A 19423-nucleotide genomic window follows, 5' to 3' on the forward strand; every position below is an offset into this window, starting at 1 on the left:
TGCATGTGCATTTGTTTTTGGAAACGGTGTTACGTGTACGTTGAATCATTGCAGTTCGGTTGTTTGGTGATCAATTTGAGTTTATCTTAGAGAATTTCCAAGAACCTCGTGGAATTCTCGTCGCCCACCTTTCCACCTTTGTTCTGTTAGTCCTGCATGCTACATGTCACGCCATGCCAGTAAGACGAATGGTTGATTCATCAAATCCTTAAAAGGACTGTTTGGTTATTTGAATTTAGGGATTTTAAATTCTTGAATTTATGAATTGAAGATTTATACCAGTTTAATTGTAAAATATAAATTTATGGACTTAACTTTTTTCTTTAAAAACATGAATTAAATCATTCTATTTCATTTCAAATTCTTAGATTCATGTGGCCAAACAAACCCTATGCAAAACTTATGTTTATCTTTTTAACAGTGCCTTACCGGGTGTTGAGGGAGACAGCAATTTACACAATTGTTCTATATTTTAAGAGCTATCAAACAATGCCTACAACTTACTTTACAACACTCCCCCCCCCCCCCCCCCCCCCAAAAAAAAAAAAAAAAAAAAAAAAAAAAAAAAGAAAGAAAGAAAAAGAAAAAAGAATGATGGCTTACTCAAATAAACATCGCTCTCATGATACAGTATCTAACTCAAGATTAATGTCGACTTCTACTCGAACTTCAAATAGCTCCATCGACCGAAATATATATATAGGTATCCTAGGGTTATTCCATAGGAGCTGTGGATATCTATATCTCGGTGGCTGCACCAATTGCAAAACCAAGGGATAGGGTTTCGAGCACCTTCCCAATTTAGATCAGATTAAAATGATCCCGTTTCCAGGTTTTCAAACGATGCACGGATCTGGGTCTCAGCCCAAGAAAAACAGTTTCTCAAATGCCATTTAAGCAAAAATTAAAACAAAAATAAATTTTAATGAATGATGAGAAATGGAAGAATAGAGCTGCTACGGGTGCGGTTCCAAAGAGAAGATACAATGCCCAGGCTGCCAACTGGCAATACCCTACAATCAGTAAGTGTTGGTCTAAACTCTCGTTGGATCATCAGGTTAGTTTATGGTATTGTTGCTTGGGTCGATCAAGCATGCAGAAGGTTTAGTTCACGATCGGTAACCCTCAGGCACCAAAGTCTATAATCATGAAGCTGACAGCAGGCCTAAACCTCCCCCTTGTCTTTCTTGCTTGCTTGCTATAAGTAGCTATCATCAATAATTTTACCAGGTACATTCCCTTCCAACTGTTATGAGAAGCGAAGCTTTTAAGTGCAGGTTGTGTGCCTGTGTTTTTCCTCTTGTTCTGTTTGAGCGTTGGGAGTCGAGTCTTCGTATTAGTATACAAGAAAAATGAAAACAGTGGAAAATTGGAAACTTTATTAAATTAATTACCTTAAATGCTTTGCATGAACTGTACATTGGCCCCCCTAAATTGGAGACTACATCACAAACCGCAGCTTTCAAGTCAATGCTAACTCTTCTTGTTGCTCAGAAAGCTGGCCTTCCCCAGAAGGAAGAAGAATCTTTTTGATTTCTTCTGCACCTAATGTCTCATACTCGAGTAGCGCATTTGCAAGTGCATGTAATGCCTTCTCATGCTGAAAATATGCCAAACAAACAGCTAGTTAGTACCAACTCATTACACCTCTTGCTTCTTTACAGAACACTAGGGTGTTCTCAAGTTCCGAAGGTAGAAAAGGACAATGGATACAAACCATATCAAATAAATGAATTCAAAGAAAATGTTACTCCTGTATATTAACATAGTTCCCATGAAAATCAATATGATTCTCTTTTAACACCACCAATTTTAAGCACCGAGGTATTTCAGCATTCGCGTCTGATGCTGTGAACAGCAACAAGAAGCAAATTTTAATGTTTTCCCCAGACCAGGTAACCTAATACCAGACTCGGCCAATAAACTGCTCCAAGAAATTAGGAATATCAAGCACAAAAATTCAGTGGAACTTTCAAAGCACACCCAAGAAGTGCACATAGAAATGAAAACCTACAACTAACCAACACAAACATTATGCAGTCGCAGGTGACCTGGAACACTTGACTCCTATAGCCAAAAACTGATTCAAAAATGGAAGCAAGTCCCATAAAAAGACAAAATGTCTAACAGATAGAATCAACACAATCTTTCACCCGAAAGAAGAAAAAACAGAACCCACACAATCAAGTAAACTACTGGACAAGGCAATTTCGTGTAATGGTACTATGCCACCAAAACACATGCAAGGTGGACAAATCTACAGGCATCGCTCAAATGCCAGAAACATTCATGTGTACCAGGAGAATGCAAGCAAAGTAACCTTAGACCTCTCCCTGTCTGACCAACAACCCCCCCTATTAGTGTTCTTTTTTTTTGAGCAAATTGCACTGGCACCCCAAAATGGAGGCCTTAAAGCATTGATACCCCACTTTAAATTTAAAAATCACAGAGACCCCAAAATTGGATTTTCATTGAATATATTTTTCCAATTTATCCCTGAAAACCTTGCAAACACTGTTTATTATAGGGATATTTTTGAAAATAAACAGTAATTTAACTCTTTTCAGTGATAAATTTGATAAATATATCCAATAAAAATCCAATTTTGGGGTCTCTGTGCTTTTTAAACATAAAGTGGGGTGTCAGTGCTTCAAGGCCTCCATTTTAGGGTGCCAGTGCAATTTGCTCTTCTTTTTTTTTTTTTGGCAGGTTTGGGGGGGGGGGGGGAAATAAAAGTGTGACAAGGACAAATCCTAGAAACATTCATTGCCTGCTCACGATTTAAAGCAAGTGTTCGAGGACTAGGCAAAACAAAATTTTCACCGCATATGCTGACTAATTTAGTTTCAACCATTCCAAATTAAGGCAATCACTTAGACATACCTTCTTCAAGAGGGCTTTCACACGATCATATGCTTCTCTTAGGAGTTTTACAACCTGCAAAATTCAGACGACAGTCAGAAACTCAAGAGTGTATCTACATCGCCTAAGAAAACAAAAGACAACCAACCAGTCCAACAACTCAAGAATCAAGGACATACTTCTGCATCAATGCGTGATTGCATCTCTGAACTTGGTCGCTCTTTGATATAAACTGGTCCAATAGTTTCACTCATTCCACAACTTGATACCTGTCAGAAAAGGTTGACCATAAAATGTTACAACGACTATGCCAAGGATAGAGTGCAATCAGTATGATTTGGCTTGCCTAAAACATTTCAGAACACAACCAGGTATATTATTATGGTCCAAAATGACAAGTACCTAGTATATCATTTATAAAAGAACCATGCATGCATTGTTAAAAGTTACAATAGTGTACCATGGGGATACAATGTGGGTGCCATGACAGCATGGGGATCCAACAAGGCGGGTGACATGGTAGGGCGAGTGCCCTTGTCGTGGCTGGTCACGAAAATTGGAATTAGTTTGTCTTTCCTAGTTTGATTAGTTTTCTTTTCCTATCCCAGCTAGGTATCAAAGATGTATCTGTAAAGGATTTTTTTTTTTACTTGCTGCTATTCCTTGTAAGGTACTTTGTACTAATAACCAAGTTGCTGTTTACATCATGGATAACTGTGTGTTTCATGAGGGAACCAAACACACTGAGGTTGACTGTCATTTTGTAAGAATGACATCATCAACAAGCTGATAGTTACACCATTAATTTTTTTTCTGTGGATCAACAAGATGAAATCCTCACCAAACCCCTGTTTGGTCCTGCATTCCAGAAGTTAATACCAAGCTAGGCATGGAGGTGACTTGTATTCTCCATCTTACAGGGGATAATGTTCTAGCAGTACAGTTTTTGGAAGAGGTTGTCCATATCATGGCTGGTCCTCACCAAACCTGAAGTGTTTGACTTCATAATATAAATTCAGGTGGTCGAGGGGACTCTAGAAACAAGTCTGCCAAAATAAACTGGGTTTCACTTCTTCATTCCTTAAAACTTTCTTCTCCTCACTGTATTGACTGCTGGTATTTAGGAATATTGGGTAACATGGGTACTAATGTATAAGTTCAGCCTCCTTCCTACACCTGGTATGTCAATAATTCAAGGTCATGTAAGATTGCTAGTTGGTTTGTGTTTTTTATGGGGGAGGGTGAACAGATTAGTTGGCAGATAATTAACATAGCCAATTTCACCATTTGGCAAAACCAAATCCACAACCAACAGATGGCCATCACCCATTCCACCCCCACAATTAACATAGCCAATTTCACCATTTGGAAAAAGCCGCAAAACCAAACCCACAACCGACAGATGGCCATCACCCATTCCACCCCCACCCCACAAAAAGAAAAGGGGGAAAAAAGGCAAAAGACCTTGAGAAGATGATAAAGATCCACTTCTCAACCTCTACTGAACAGAATGGATTAAAAATAAATAAATACATATATTTTCAAATGTTTCCAGGTAAAGATGGTGTGCCAACGTAAGTTCATATCAGTAAGACCTGTTCAAGCTCCACCTTCTAGATAATCTCAATGATCCCCAATGTGAAGTTAAAATCCAAATATTATGAAAGCAAATTATCTGATATCATATTGACTGGTATTCAATACTTAAAACTCAGCAAGCTATATCAAATTTTTTTTCAGTTTTTATTTGCATGCATATAAAAATTTCGGTATTTTAACTTTATAGAGATGCATACATGTACGTACACCGACTTCTTTGCAGGGCAATTCACACTCCCATGCACAAAATAATGCAAGATCATGCCATTACCAATTGATAACCCTAAGTACCAACATTCAAGATGCAGCTATGGTATGCAGGGAAAATTCATTCAGAGCAATTTCAGATACATAAAGCCATGGGTGGTTAAAATACTGAAAAAAGTTCTGGTGTAATTATCAACTTGGAAAGGAATATTATTTCAGAATGGACTGTCTATAGCAATCGAAATATAAACCTGAAAATAGGAAATGACCCATAGCAAAATTGTTGGACTCATGACCTCTTAATGAGGATCTTCTTATAGGCAAGTAAATCATGGGAGATACTCGTACAGAGTACAGGAAGTACCATATACTGTGCAAGCTCAGTTGCGGTTAGAAGATCACTACTTGCTCCAGTTGTGATATGTTCCAGGCCAAATATAAGCTCTTCGGCAACCCTCCCACCCATACAAACATCAAGACGTGCCAACAACTGCTTCTTGCTAACCGATGTCTCATCATTTGAGGGGAGCTGTGTAACCATGCCTAAGGCAGACCCCCGTGGAATTATTGTTGCCTTGTGAATGGGGTGTGCACCATCAGTGTTGAATGCAACAATTGCATGGCCACTCTCATGATATGCAGTGAGCTGAAAAGCAATGTAAACAGATGTTGTTAAACAATGTTTATTTGTAAGATATCATGGGTTAGATATTAGTAGTCCTACTATGAGATTTGCAGTTCCATAATCAGAAATAAATTTTATTAGTCAACATATAGTATAACCATATAAAGAAACAACTTAAGTAAATATACTAGGTTCTGTATGGGAACATTCAGAACAAACGTTTCTTGTGTGTTTTTTAACAGTGTGGGACAAAAATAGACCAGAGAGTGTGGGTGTTCCAGTTCATTCATCTGCTTGTTGTGGCATGAACCAGCCGTTTAGGACACCTTTGAGCCTCATTGTAGAGGCATCAATTTGGTGTTTCTTCAATGAAAAAAAGGAATTTTTTTCTTCCGGCAAGTGCGGTAGCACAAGAGAACACTTAAATCATAAAGGTAAAAGAGTCATTTGCATATAAACCATAACATAATTAGAGGTTTGTGTTTCTTTTGTTATTGCAGAAATGTTTTCCCCAAGTGTTGCCATACAGAATCCAGGATCCAGACACATTTTGAAAAAGAAAAAAACCACAAGGAATAGAAATTCTGTGGCTGACCTAGCAATGTGAAGAACAGAACTGTCACCATACAAAGCCTGATGACCTAACTTGTAAAGTCCACATATTTGCAGTACTCATTGATGGTACTCCTGAATCAGAATCCATAGCATTTATATGACCAGCCATTATTCTTGGACATGATTAGTCATTATCCACAAACAGATCATTCATGTCAACCAGAAAGGTAAACAAGCCAAGCAGATTTATTTGGGTTTGGTATCCAATAGTCATGGCAATAGTCTTAATACCATAGGTTCAATCCAACATGAATAATTCCAAATCACGTGACCAAGTGGGTAAGCTTGTCTTTGCCGCCACTATCCACCATCTTTGGTGGGAGCGTAATTTGAGGAGATGGACTTCCAAATCCCAATCTCGTGATATGATTTGGAATGCCATCTATTTTGATGTTTCTTCGAGGCTTTGTTTTCTTTCCCACTCCCCTGTTGTTGATTCTCCAAGAAATAGGCTGATTGTTAGTTCTTGGAAACTCTCCTCTTCTCTCCAGTCCCCTCCTTGACTGACTTTCTCCCCTTTCCCCTCTTTCCCCTTTGTACATATGCTCTTGTTTGCTATCAGTAATTTAATTATTTATTCACCAAAAAAAAAAAAATGAATAATTCATATTTTCTCTCTTGCAAACTAAATCAGATGAATAGATGGCAAGGAAACAGTTTCCAACAAAGAAGTTGGAGACACTCCAAGAGTTATCACAAACTTTTTTTTTTTTTTTTTTTTTTTTTTTTAATACTGAAAAATAGATTTGGTTTTGGCAAATTAGGACTGCATTCTATATTCTCTACAGAGCTCACAAGCACTTGTCAACAAGCCAGAGAATCAAGCTTTTCCCCCGTTTTTACCGATTCATTCACACAAACAGACAAAAGATGTGCTAGGCACAGTTCTCAAGGCAACAAAGCAAGGTGATAGGGAACACCAAAAACCAAGGTGACACCAAGCAAGGCGCCAAGGATCACCACCTAGGCGACCCTAGGTTGCCTTGACCCAAAAAAGGGCCAGCATGCCTAGGCGACACCTTGATAACTATGGTGCTTTAATAGAAAGAAAAATAGCCAACAGATTAAGTCTAAAGAATCCCAAAAGGAAAGTAGAAAAGGTTATATTTGGAGGTTAATAATTCTACCTGTCCAAAAATGGACATGGTCAGTTGATTAAAATTTTCATGAAGCTTCACAAATGAAACATGAACCACCTACAGATAACCAAAAGGAAGTAGGAGGCGGCTTACAATCCGTCTCTTTATTAGTTAGTATGTTCCATTGTTTCTGAAAGCAAATACAAAGACAGAGCAGTACATTTTTACTGGACATTTAGACGGGAAAAGATCTAACTTTTGTCCTTGGTCAAAACCAAAACCACAAATACTGCTGTGGTTCTGGGTGGTGGAATCACTGAAAATTTTGATAAGCTCAGCCGATTAAATGAAAAGAAAAATATTGATATTTCAAGCTAAATTTGTTATCTCATTTCATGATTGACCATGTTACCCATGCAAACATGTCGTCTTGCAAAAGAAACTATAAGGGAAAGAATTCTCTATTGGGAGCACAGACACTTTGCAACACGGCATGTGTGATGGCATCCACAGGGGGATCGCTATCTCCTCTCATGGTGGAGGTGAACAGTCATTTGGCAAGCCCACTTCCCTCAGCAAAAACCCAAAAAAGGAGGGGGGGGGGGAAGAAGAAGAACAAAAAGAAAAAGAAGTGGTGTCTGGCCATAGAGGACGCAACCCCTCCACAGAGAATATTTCTACAAATCTTATGTAGCTTATATTCTAGTGCCAATAAAGCTTAGGAAAGCAGACATAAAATCAGAGAACAGAATTACAGACTGAACCCCAACTTGGTACTAACCTTTTTAGATTCTTCTGATATGAACATTGTTTTCCTCTCAGTGCCCATCATTATCCTGTCCTTTGCAAACTCAAGCTGCGGCGCTGTAATCTTCTCTACACCTTCAACAGCAGCTTTGATGGCTGCAATATTTACCAGATTTGCCAGATCTAATGCAATGAAGAAAAGAAATGTGAGAAACAGAGATGGCATCATTCACAAAATTATCCTGTGTTGCTTGAGTCAGCTCTTGTCATCAGCACGTTCCGGATGGCAACACAAATCTACATTTGTAGGATGGGGGAAATAATTTGTACATTAATTGAAATAGAACACAATTTTGAAGGCACACCTGCACCGTTGAACCCAGGGGTACCACGTGCAATTGATTTGATGTCCACATCATCAGCCAATGGTTTGTCCTTTAAATAGAGCTCCAATATTTCTTGGCGACCCCGTACATCAGGACTCGGAACAACAATCTGCAAAGCATTGGCAAAGTTCTCGATCAATACTGCTTAACCATGTAACATTAAATTATATTCCACTTCTAAAAGAAAAGAACATGCACATGGTAAGAGGCACCCTCCGTGGTAGACTTACCAATATTTACTACAACTGTATTTGGAACGTAGATGATAGATCCTGAAAGAGGTATGAATGTTCTCAATGTCTAAGTCTCGTGTGCCAAAAGAAAAGTTCCTTCTGAACTTTCAGACATGGAATCATAGACCTGCTTTATAACTGAGGTATTATGGTATATCCAGACAGACATAGGGGAGTACAGGCCTCTGGAGGTTTTCTCATATTTTTAGCAGTCAGTAATGAGCATCCTTTTGAATACATCCCATTCAAGGTGCCAACTTATAAGCCACAAGTAGCCGGTGGATAATACAGGGACAATGATTGGATATTGGGCCTTGTAGAATTGAATTATCTTCTTTCTTTCTACTTGTTTGATGTGTTATATGTCCTACTCATATGCGTTCTTGCCATCCATGGCCTAGTCTCTGAAAAATATTTATTTTTCCTAATAAAAGTTTTCCTCCCTGTCAATCACAACAACAGAAGAGTCCAAGTCCTTCCACAAACTAATCCTTCCATGACAATAAGCTTATATTCTCAAAGTTCTGACCAGGGGGGGGGGGGGAAATAAAGAAAGAAAGAAAAGGAGCAAGGTTTCTATTGCTATACTTAGTGAGATATTTCCAAGAAGTTTGCATGTAAATATATGGAAATAAGCACAGCTGAAGTTCTTAAACTTCCAATTAAGACCGTTACATTGAAATTTTATTTTATTGCCGAAAGTAGAGATTCTAGTAAAATTTCCATTTCCTGATTCAAGTTCTCTGGGCCCTCCTTGAAGCAATTCCTACTAATCTGGAAAGAGGAACTTACATGCCTATCGAATCTACCAGGCCTCGTTAAAGCTGGATCAAGAATATCTGGCAAGTTTGTTGCAGCCATTAATATAATGCCCTACAAATGAAACAGTGTTAGCTTTAGATATTAAGGGAAATGAGACAGCAATAAAATAAAATGGTCAGCTTCTTTAAATGTACCTCATTTTGCTCAAAACCGTCCATCTCGACAAGCAGCTGGTGTAACGTTTTCTTTGTATGGCCTTCCCATTGTTTGCGAGTGGACCCCACAGCATCTATTTCGTCAATGAAAATGATGCATGGTGCCTGTGAATGAAAGTAGAACACAAAAGACACAATTAGGAAAGGAATTCCAGAAGAAGAAGCAAGCGTTTCAATTGGAACCAACAACACAAAGGCTTTCTACTATATGTGGTTTATAGAGAGTTACGCAGACATGCAGAAAATAATTTTTTCGTGTAGTCATCAAGAAGTACAGATAATTGAGCAATGTGAAACAAAAGACACATTATGAATGCTTTCTGAGGAAGGCCACTAAATCAACAAGCTTGCATTACCACTTGACAAAATCCACCATCCTATTAAACTAGGTTCTAACATGTGCAAGTATTGTTTACATATTAATAGCCTTCAGGTGTTTACACTGTTCTCACATATATTAATTTTTATATTTATATAAAACTGAAATTGCATACTTCTGGTCTTAACAACATTTTGGAAACTGTTCTCAGATCTCAAGGAAGTGAAGCCTCTATTGTCCTATGGAGAAACTGTAATCTCCATGGAAGTACAAGCAGGTTTTCTTTCACTAGACCATTAAACTCCTGCTATATTTCCCATCCGGAGTTATTGCGTCGCAAATTCACAATAGAAAATCTTTTCATCCTATCCGCAACGATATATTATCCTCAATGTAAATAAGCCTGTCGTTCAATTAGAAACAAAAGCCTGTATAATGATAGTCTGTTGCAAGCTAAGTGCCAAGGGCAGAACCAGGAAATAGTAATAAGAAGAAGAGACAGGGTGTTGTTGCAAGCTTAAGTACCAATGACAGAACAAAAAATCAATAATAATGTGCAATGGCAGAAAGGCTTTTGGTCCAACATAGGAAGGGCTTCTTGAATGGCCCTCTTTTATTGCATCACAGAACAAGGATGATGTGGCTATTCTGCAACTTAAATAGAAACACAATCTGAAATGCCAACACGTCAAATTCAGCCTAATTCAATCTACCAACCCCCCAGCTTATTGGCATCCATCCTCGTGTATGTCCATGAATGCTTAATGTACTCTGAATATTACCATGCATTCTCCTACTTCTTGGAAGTTTCAGAGCTCTATTTTGCAACTAGGAAAACTCTCTTTTAGATAAATTTAATATTTGACAGAGGCCCTTGGGTTCTACCAGAATTATTTGAGCTTCAGTGGCCAAGGTGGGCCTGCAGGAACCAAGAGCTCAAAATTCTTTTTCAAGATGAAATTAAGAGAAAAAATGGTACACCTAATTACACATGATATTATCACTGCCATAAACAGTGTAAGAAATAAATATAAGAGTCAGAGGTCAATGACGCACTTGAAGCAAATGTAATTTTTGTATGATTATTGACAAATTTTGACCCAAAAAAAATTAACAACAGAAACCATGTTTAAAAAAAAAGAAGCTCATCTGTCGGAAAATGAGAACCTTCTTCTTAGCAGCTTGGAATAATGATCGTACACGCCGAGCACCAACTCCAACAAACCTGGCATACAAAAGTAGCATGACAAGACTTTATACTAACGAACAATAAACATAATTATAAACTAAAAAAACTAGTCAGCAGTTCATGAAACACCCCATTTCTCGCACATAAATGAACAGAAAATTATTGTTCAGATGTGCATATGGGTTGCTCTGCCCCCCCCCCCCCCCCCCCCAAAAATAAATAAATAAATAAATAAATAAAACCCAAAAGAAAAGAGTGTCATGAGACTTAAGGATAGGGTCATTTGGTTGTCTAGCATGGCCTCAAACAGAACTTATTGGAAGGCAAGAATCCATGTAGCCAACCGCATTTAGTTGGGACAAGGCTTGTTGTGTTGTTATTTTGGTCATTTGGTTGCCTTTCTTGGGAAATTATACGACAATTTGAGAAACCTATACATCCGCCACAACTTGTCCTCCCCCGTCCAGGAAGAGAAATTAGCAAAAGCACAACCACTCTTATAGCCACAAAACTTCCCTAAAGATGATGACTGACTTGATACTTGGTAACAATATGCTCTTTTATATGGAAAATGACATGCAATCATAAATAAATGTATTTTATTGTTTTGAGAAATTTTGATTTAAATGGCTTCCTATCCTATTTGTTACAGTGGTGGGCTATACCTATTACTAAAAGCTAGTTTTCTGGATAAAAGTTGATAAAGATAGAGGCTAAGGGGTGAAAAGAAAGCCTAAACCATAAGTATAAGAAAAGTTGAAATAAGCAACTTCTTTTTTCAATTTTGGTACAAAATGAGCAATTTAGTCCTTAACATAATTAACATCATTTGACCTCAAATGCACGACTCTTGCTACAGTATCAGGATCAGAAAATATTCTTAAGATGAAGCCTTTTCAAAGTGATGGTGATACAATTACATGATTAGATCAACTGAACATATGAATTTCCTAACTATTTGTTCTATGTACTGCGGAAAATTTTAACAGCTTCAACAGTGTACACGGTAGGCACCATTTTGATTTTAGTCATGAGTGGACTTCCTTAATGCACTTCTACATAAGTCCTTATAACAATTTTATCAAGGGTAGAGCTTCTAGGAAAGAAGGAAGTCAATAAAATATTCCATGTAAGATAAGCAACACATGCAGTTGCTATAAGACGTAGGTAACCTTGTTCCTGAAGCAAAATCATTAAGCTACTAAAAGGAGCTAAGCTGTTTTTACTGCGGTTTTGATGCTATAACTGCTGCTAAGGAAATAGGGGTTGTTATCCTCTTTATAGCTCCAGTCAATGAGTTAAATTTACAGGCTAAAGTAAAATTCCAAGTTCTAATCTCCATCTTCGAAGTCTGAATTTCTAAAATAATTTGCTGTTCATTATACAGACAGATGTCCACATTCTTGACCTGAGCATGGAACTTTTTGTCTTGATTAGTTGATCAGATTCTTCCAAGAACAACTAAACTCTGATCACGTTAGAAAATTCTTAAATTCTGACAAAGATTTATGTGATTCACTAGAAATCTGGTCACCCATGAGCAAGTTGGTTTACTCTCCAAGACTCTAACTACCCTTAGTCTAGGCCAAATTATCTAGCATGGTTTCAATCTTTCTTTAGTTGCGTAGATCTCCCGAATGACCTAGCAATCCAAACTGATACATCATTGCACCTTAAAATCCCTAATTTTGTTGAAGGATTTCTAATGCATCATTTCAACTTGTTTGGGGGTACTTATACCTATAGCATCAAAACTAGGTTAGATTCTTGATGAGCACATTTATGTGTGAAATCATAGGACATAAAGCATGCATTTTACACACTTAGAGTGGAGCTACCTTGGGTTTTATGTTGTTTTTGCAGATTTTAGGACTTTTCAAGATTTAAGCAAATATTTGGAGTTTTGGGTATGAAACATGCAATTTTACACGTCAAGAGGTCTGTTCAAACTCTCAAATGCGAAAATGGGCCGATTTGGAGCAATTCTAAGCCAGTTAGAAATCTAGAGTCTGACTTCCCATTGCTCATGAGATTTTTCACGGAGAGGTTCAACTGTTCAAGTGAACCAATCACCCACTTAAGTTGCTGGGAGGAAATCTACAAGGTGCACCGAGTTAGAAGGGAAATTAATTATCCAAAAGTAAACTATGCAAATGTGGCTGCATGATGCAAACACGCATGCAGTAAACGCTCACTGCAGCTTCTAGCTCAGGCCTATCCAAAATTTAAACTCATGCCAGGCTCACCATGCCATGCATCAATTAAATGACCTCATATCCCACCACTGGGTACACAGGAATCTTGCTATGAAGTCTTCTTCTACTACCTCTAGTTTACCTCCTTATCGGTCTTCTTCATCCATATTTCCATATAGAATGTCCAAAAAACTCCGTATTGACCTCTGTTTCACAAATTTAATCTCAATCTCCTTTTCTCATACGTTCTCTTGGCTTCAGTAACCCATCACAAAAACCACATCTTAGCTACATTCATTTATCATTTTATAAGAAAGAAATAAAACAATGGCTCTAGAGCATAACATCGGATGCAAGTCATCAATATTTTCATACGCATAGGTTAACAAGTGAAAGAGGAAATCAATAAGAAGACCAATCAACAATGGAAGTGTGGTTTGCTCATCTATATGCCATTGGAAGCACTACCATGTAGCAGTTCTTAACGGGATGTAATGAGAGTAAAAGATGTTCATAGGATGCATTTCCCTGTCCTCTGCTTCTGGAACATAACTCTACATTTTACTAAAGAAAGCTAAAACTTAGTAGGCTCACAAGAAAACTTACATTTCCTCAAACTCAGAACCAGCTCTGTAGAAAAAAGGTACACCAGCTTCTCCAGCGATAGCCTTCATAAATCCAGATGCAACAAATTTATGTAAGACTCCAGCATAAAGGCATATAAAAAGTTAGAAGTTACAACGTATGGATGCAGATTGATAGACCTCCAATCTAAGTTTTACTATAATCAAAATGAACATCTCAATGCCAGAAGAAAAAAATATTAGTATGTTATCCAATTTCATGCATGGAAGACATGCACCAAATACTTGCAATAAAGACTAACTTTGGCAAGCAGAGTCTTTCCAGTTCCAGGTGCTCCAGTTAGAAGAATCCCCTACAGAATCAATCAAATAACAATCAGATAATAATTGAGGAGTAATTCAGAAGAAGAAAACCCAATGGAAATGCACAAAAATGGAGACATAATTTACTAATTCTTGAAGAATTCAAAAAGGAATTACTTCTCAACAGGAAGTATCAATGGTGGATGAATCAATGATAAAAAAATATATATATTTGGTAACTGAAGGGAACAAAGATTCCAAACCTACAACATTTTTATTATTCAAACTCAATTTAAAAAGGTGAGATTGCTCCATTGAACCAAGCAGTTATGGGGTCAAGTTGGGAAACAACCTCTCCACAAATTAGGAGTAAGGCTTCGTATACAATGTTACTCTCCAGACCCCACAGTGAAGGGGCCCTTATACACTGGATATGCCCTTTTATTCTCAATTTCAATTAATTGCATAAACTGAGTGATCAATCACAACCAAACTGAATTCTTTGAAAGGAAAGGAGTGAAGAAAGAAAGGAAGGATTGGGATGGATTGGATGTATTTGTGTGCATTTGTGAGGGGATCTTACATACAAAGCCATACAAAGTTCATCTACTAATGGATCTTTTATCTCTTTTAGTCCGCGCAGGAGATTTCAGTAGTCATCAAACTAATATGATATCAAACAATATGTATTGGAATCTACCTTAAAGCAGTTATTTATGGCATATATTATTGAGAAAAAATGAAGACGTGAACAGACCTTTGGCAATTTGCCCCCAAGACGAGTGAACTTTGTAGGGTTTTTCAGGTATTCCACTACTTCCTCAAGTTCCTGTTTTGCATCATCACAACCTTTTACATCTTTGAAGGTTTTCACATTCTGCAGAAGAAAAAAATTAGTCTGTCAAATGAAGATACACCACAGTTATGCGTTCGAAGAATGTCAACAGAGAAAGAATGCATCATGGTATTAAATTATTTATTGAAATTCATTAGGAGTTTAGTGAGAAAGAATTCCAAAGCATTTGCATTACTTAATAAAGACAAGTTCCATAATATATAATTAACGAGTGCACTTGGAATGCATGATCAAACTCACATAACCATCAAAATTTTACATGACCTGACTACCAAACATTCTTAGCATTTACAAAGAGATGCTACAGCCAATTGCAATCAATCCACTATTTGTTGACCCCATAACTCAAAACTATTGCAACCAAACAATATGAAATGCAAAAGTAAGAAAGATTAATCTAATGACATGAAGGAAAAGAAATGCAATTGAAAATCAGAAACTGAAAGCATTAACTTGGAATTTAAAATATATATATATATATATATATATATATATATATATATATATATATATATATATATATATATATATATATATATATATATATTGACCATCTACCTTCTCTGGCATAACTTCTTTGTTCAACTCCTTCGGAGAATATGAAGAACTTGAGCCAACACCAGAGGTGCCTATCCCACCTAAACTACCAACATATTTTTGGAGAGCAGCTGCACCCATCACCCTGGCAACCAATCTCAAAATTAACAAACAAACAAACCAAACCCAAAAACTCTAGATTCCAACAAAATTCAGACTTCAAAAACCAGTAAGATCTGAGTTTAGAAATCCAAACATACAAATTTCTGGCAAGAACTCATCTGTCTTGATCAAACTCAGGTGAGTTACCACCAGAAGATTGTTACAAAATTGAACAGAAGAAATCAATCTCCAAATACAACAATGACAAAAGAACAAACATTACCAAAGAAAACAAAAAACAGTAATTCTACAGAAAAATCATTACCACATCAGACCAACAACAACAGTAAACAAGAGGGTTGAGATGAGCTCCTGTGCTATACGTGCTGATCGATTTGATGCCTTAGGATCAACCTAATATATGAAAACAGTCAGCCTGTGAGTCACAAAACCAAAATATAGTGCACAATTTGATTTCACCAGTCCAATTGGAGGAAACATAAACATCTGTAGTCCTCCTATACCCACTATTGGTGTTTCTAACACTCTCTTTTTGCAATCTTAAAAGACAGCAAGGAAGTTGTGCATGATAATTCCATACCATCACAACATGCAATGGCTGCTTTTCAGAAATTCCAGGACTGAGAAAGTGATCATCCATGCTTCCCGATGCTCGCTGCTTCAACTCTTGCAACTACAAGTGCAGGAAGTCAAAATGATTGGTAATGATTCTGGGAAAATCATTAATAAGGGAAAAAGGAAGAGAATATCCAATAAATTATAAGCATAGAGAAGTGATGGTAGACAGGTACAGCTGTACAACAGAAAAATGATACTAATAATGATAGTACAGATAGATTGTGGAAAAGACAATAGAGGGTTGAACTTTGAAGTAATTCAAATCAATGGATTCTGTCCGTGTGTCTGCACCATGAGTTCATTTCTTCTAACTTTCCCATGGGAAGATGAGATATACAACATTTTTTTCATCAATCTTCAAGGAAACTGTCTTTATTTTGTGAGGTACTAATGGTACCTAAAAGCAGCTGAAACAGAATACTGAGGTCCAAAGAACAAAAACTAAAACAAAAAAGGGGCAGAGTTTTCTATATTTTAAAGCTATAAAAGAAGATAGAAGATGATGGAGAAGATCCCAGGGAGCAATAGACTTGCTTGTTTTCTTTTCTTCTCTTTTTTTATTTTTATTAAAATTTTTTTTTTTTTTTTGGGGGGGGGGGGGGAGGGAGGGAGATATAAGTGGGGGGATATACATAAAACGAAAAAACAATGAAATAAATACAGAAATAAAATAAAATAAAGCATCCTAGCTGATAAGAAACCACTGCTCATAACAGAAGGCATATTTTGCTGATTTTACAACCTAAAATGTAGCACATATGGAATAACAAGAGAAGTAACAACCCAGTGTGATCAACCAACTACATATGCAAGCAACAAAGTAAAAAATAATAACAAGGAAAAACCAACATTACCAATGCAGGAAGACCAGAAGGCTTTCCAGATCCCTCATCTGGAAGATATTCTGCTATAGCATTGGTAACCACCAGGGCTCGAATATATTCAGCCACTCCTCTGCTATCTACCGCATGATCCCTTTCTTCAAAACGCTTGATTACAGACTCGGGGCTGCCATGGAAAACTAAAACGCTAATGCTATTGACCATGAATTATAAGTTTGTAAAGATGTAAAAGAACTTTTTGAAGTGGTACTGTCTCCCCATACTACATCTCCTCTTCGAATACGTCAATAAGATAACTCATCTTAGTAAACTAAGAAACCAGAGCCAATCCAACTCGACAATACCATTTAATGCGCAACAGTAGCTCATCAAGAGAAGATACAGTCTGAAAAGCAAAAACAACCATATGGTCCTCTCTACAATGTAAATTCACCTAAAATTACATTTCCCAAGATGTTCGAAGTTTTGTTCTTCCTGTTATAGCTTCATATCCAGTTGCATACTATAGCATGGTGCATTGATGACTCCAAAACTCAAGAAGTTAAAGGAAAATGCAATAATGAAGTTTACCCCAAACAAAAAAAATGCAATAATGAAGTAGCAGACTTATGAGCTGCAACGCGGGAATGAAAAACAGATTGATTTTTCGATCAAAAGTACTATGTGAAATCTTCGGTTTTTTCCTCTTCCTCTATCCCTATCCCATAGGTACAGAAATGAATAAATAACATCAATAAAGAATATAAAGTTGCAGAGAGACCTGTGCTTGTTGAGCTCAGCCAATAAGGCACTCTGCTTTGCCACATCTTTTGGATTTGCATCAGCTTCAGCAAGGAGCCGTTCCAACCGCTTCTCCTGCCGCCAAAAAGGCCACCAATTCAACCATTCTGAAGATGCAAGCTTTTCGAGTCCCTTCTTTGCCGACGCCAATACTCCAACTAGAAACACCATCAATGGAAATTTGTAGCCCCTTTTTTCATTTTTTAGTGTACTGTCAGACTCTACTACTACTCCCGCTTCCGGTATCGTTTCCCTAGGTGTCTCAGCAACTGATACCTCAGGATCAGTTCTCGAGTCCTCAGTACCAAAATTTTCTTTTGATACATCTCCATTCTGAAAGTTTCCAGAATCCAAAATCCACTCGTTCCCAGATAAGTCCGATCCAGTGTTTGAATTCGTGTTTTCAGGCGGCAATGCACGAACAATTAAAGGACGACGGCGGTGAAACCGGGATTTCCAGTTGCGATATTTAGACGATGAGAATGCGAGACATAACGAAGAACAAGAGTTATGAATTATAATAGTCGAAAGGCGATGACTTTTCGGATAACATAAATGCGAACATGAAGGTCTACAGAGAAGAGAAGCTTGCAGAGCAGTCATGGATGATAATTAGGGTTTATGTTCTTCGTAGACTGAAAAATTAGGAAGTTAGTGAAAGAAAAAGGAGAATCAGAACTACTCTCTCTCTCTCTCTCTCTCTCTCTCTCTCTGAGTTCTTCCTCCCCTCTGCAAGAAAGAAGCAACGGTCGAGCTTCTTGGCCACACGATCCAATATGAGAGGAAGGAGACTACGGAGGATTTGGAGAGAAACCTTATCTCGATTGAAATTGGCGCTCTGATGGATCTTATACGATTCGTTGACTGCGAAAGCGCGTGAGCGCGCACGCGCACAAAATCACTTGAGCTCTGTATATGTCGACGTCGTCTTCTTTCTTCCGGTGTTGATCCTCTCTCCTTTGAAGGTGCACAAAAATACTTTGCGTAGCCGCCATTAAATGACTTTCGAATGGAATCTTAGGGGTATATTTGTAATAACAGTTTCCTTGATCTTAGAAATACCTTTTTTAATAATAAGTGAGATACCTAAAGGCGGAAAATTACTTAGTTATCATTCATTTTATATTCTTTTTCACCAAAAAAAAAAAATTTCATTTTATATTCTTTTAATAAAAACAAATTTAAGCCAACGGATTAGTATGATGGTTAGCAACATAAATGCTCAGTTAAGAACCAGAATAGCCCACCCTTGTTAGAAATGGCACCTCTTTTCATTTAATATAATTGGCCGAACTACTATTACCGAAAAAACAAATTAGCTTAGTTAGTTTGCCAATGCAAAGTTGCTCCATCATTAAAACCCACACCTCCTAGTGAAGAGATTACGAGTTTGATTCTCGCCGAAGCTTCTCCCCTGAGGATGTACTCAAGGTGTACGCAAGCTGACCCGGATAAACCTCAACTCTAAAAGAAGAAGAAAATTAACTTAGCTACTTATTTTAAGTATGTTTCTTTTGACGAAACATTATTATGGTAATGTTAAACACTGGCATGAACACTATTGGATTAATGTCAAACAAATTCCAGTCATCTCATTAGCTTTTGTACTCGATACTAATGGAGGGTTTTTTTCTTCCTTTTTTTTTTTTAATCTTGATAATAAAAGGGATTTAGATTGTAAAAAAAAAAAAAATCCCCTCTATTCCCCTTCCCCTCCCCGAACGGTTGTTTTTAGAGTTGGCCAATT

At 37.3% G+C, this 19423-nt stretch overlaps 1 protein-coding gene across 1 annotated transcript; it reads right to left on the reverse strand.

Annotated features, from left to right (window-relative positions):
• Positions 1–831: 831 nt before the first annotated feature.
• Positions 832–18628, reverse strand: FTSH11 (FTSH protease 11). The gene is made up of 18 exons (XM_089159808.1): positions 17657–18628; positions 16909–17062; positions 16017–16109; positions 15741–15829; positions 15335–15458; positions 14678–14797; positions 13920–13970; positions 13640–13701; positions 10817–10874; positions 9310–9435; positions 9146–9226; positions 8100–8229; positions 7769–7917; positions 5033–5314; positions 3042–3131; positions 2884–2937; positions 1395–1600; positions 832–1305 (listed from the first exon to the last, which is right to left on the reverse strand). The coding sequence occupies exons 1-17, from the start codon at positions 18277–18279 to the stop codon at positions 1463–1465; spliced, it is 2424 nt and encodes an 807-aa protein (XP_089015934.1). The 5' UTR covers positions 18280–18628; the 3' UTR covers positions 832–1305; positions 1395–1462.
• Between the last annotated feature and the right edge of the window lie 795 nt (positions 18629–19423).

Source organism: Hakea prostrata, chromosome 6 (genome assembly GCF_041222555.1).
Source record: "Hakea prostrata isolate BN-2017 chromosome 6, UWA_Hpros_2, whole genome shotgun sequence".
Taxonomy (NCBI): Eukaryota; Viridiplantae; Streptophyta; class Magnoliopsida; order Proteales; family Proteaceae; genus Hakea; species Hakea prostrata.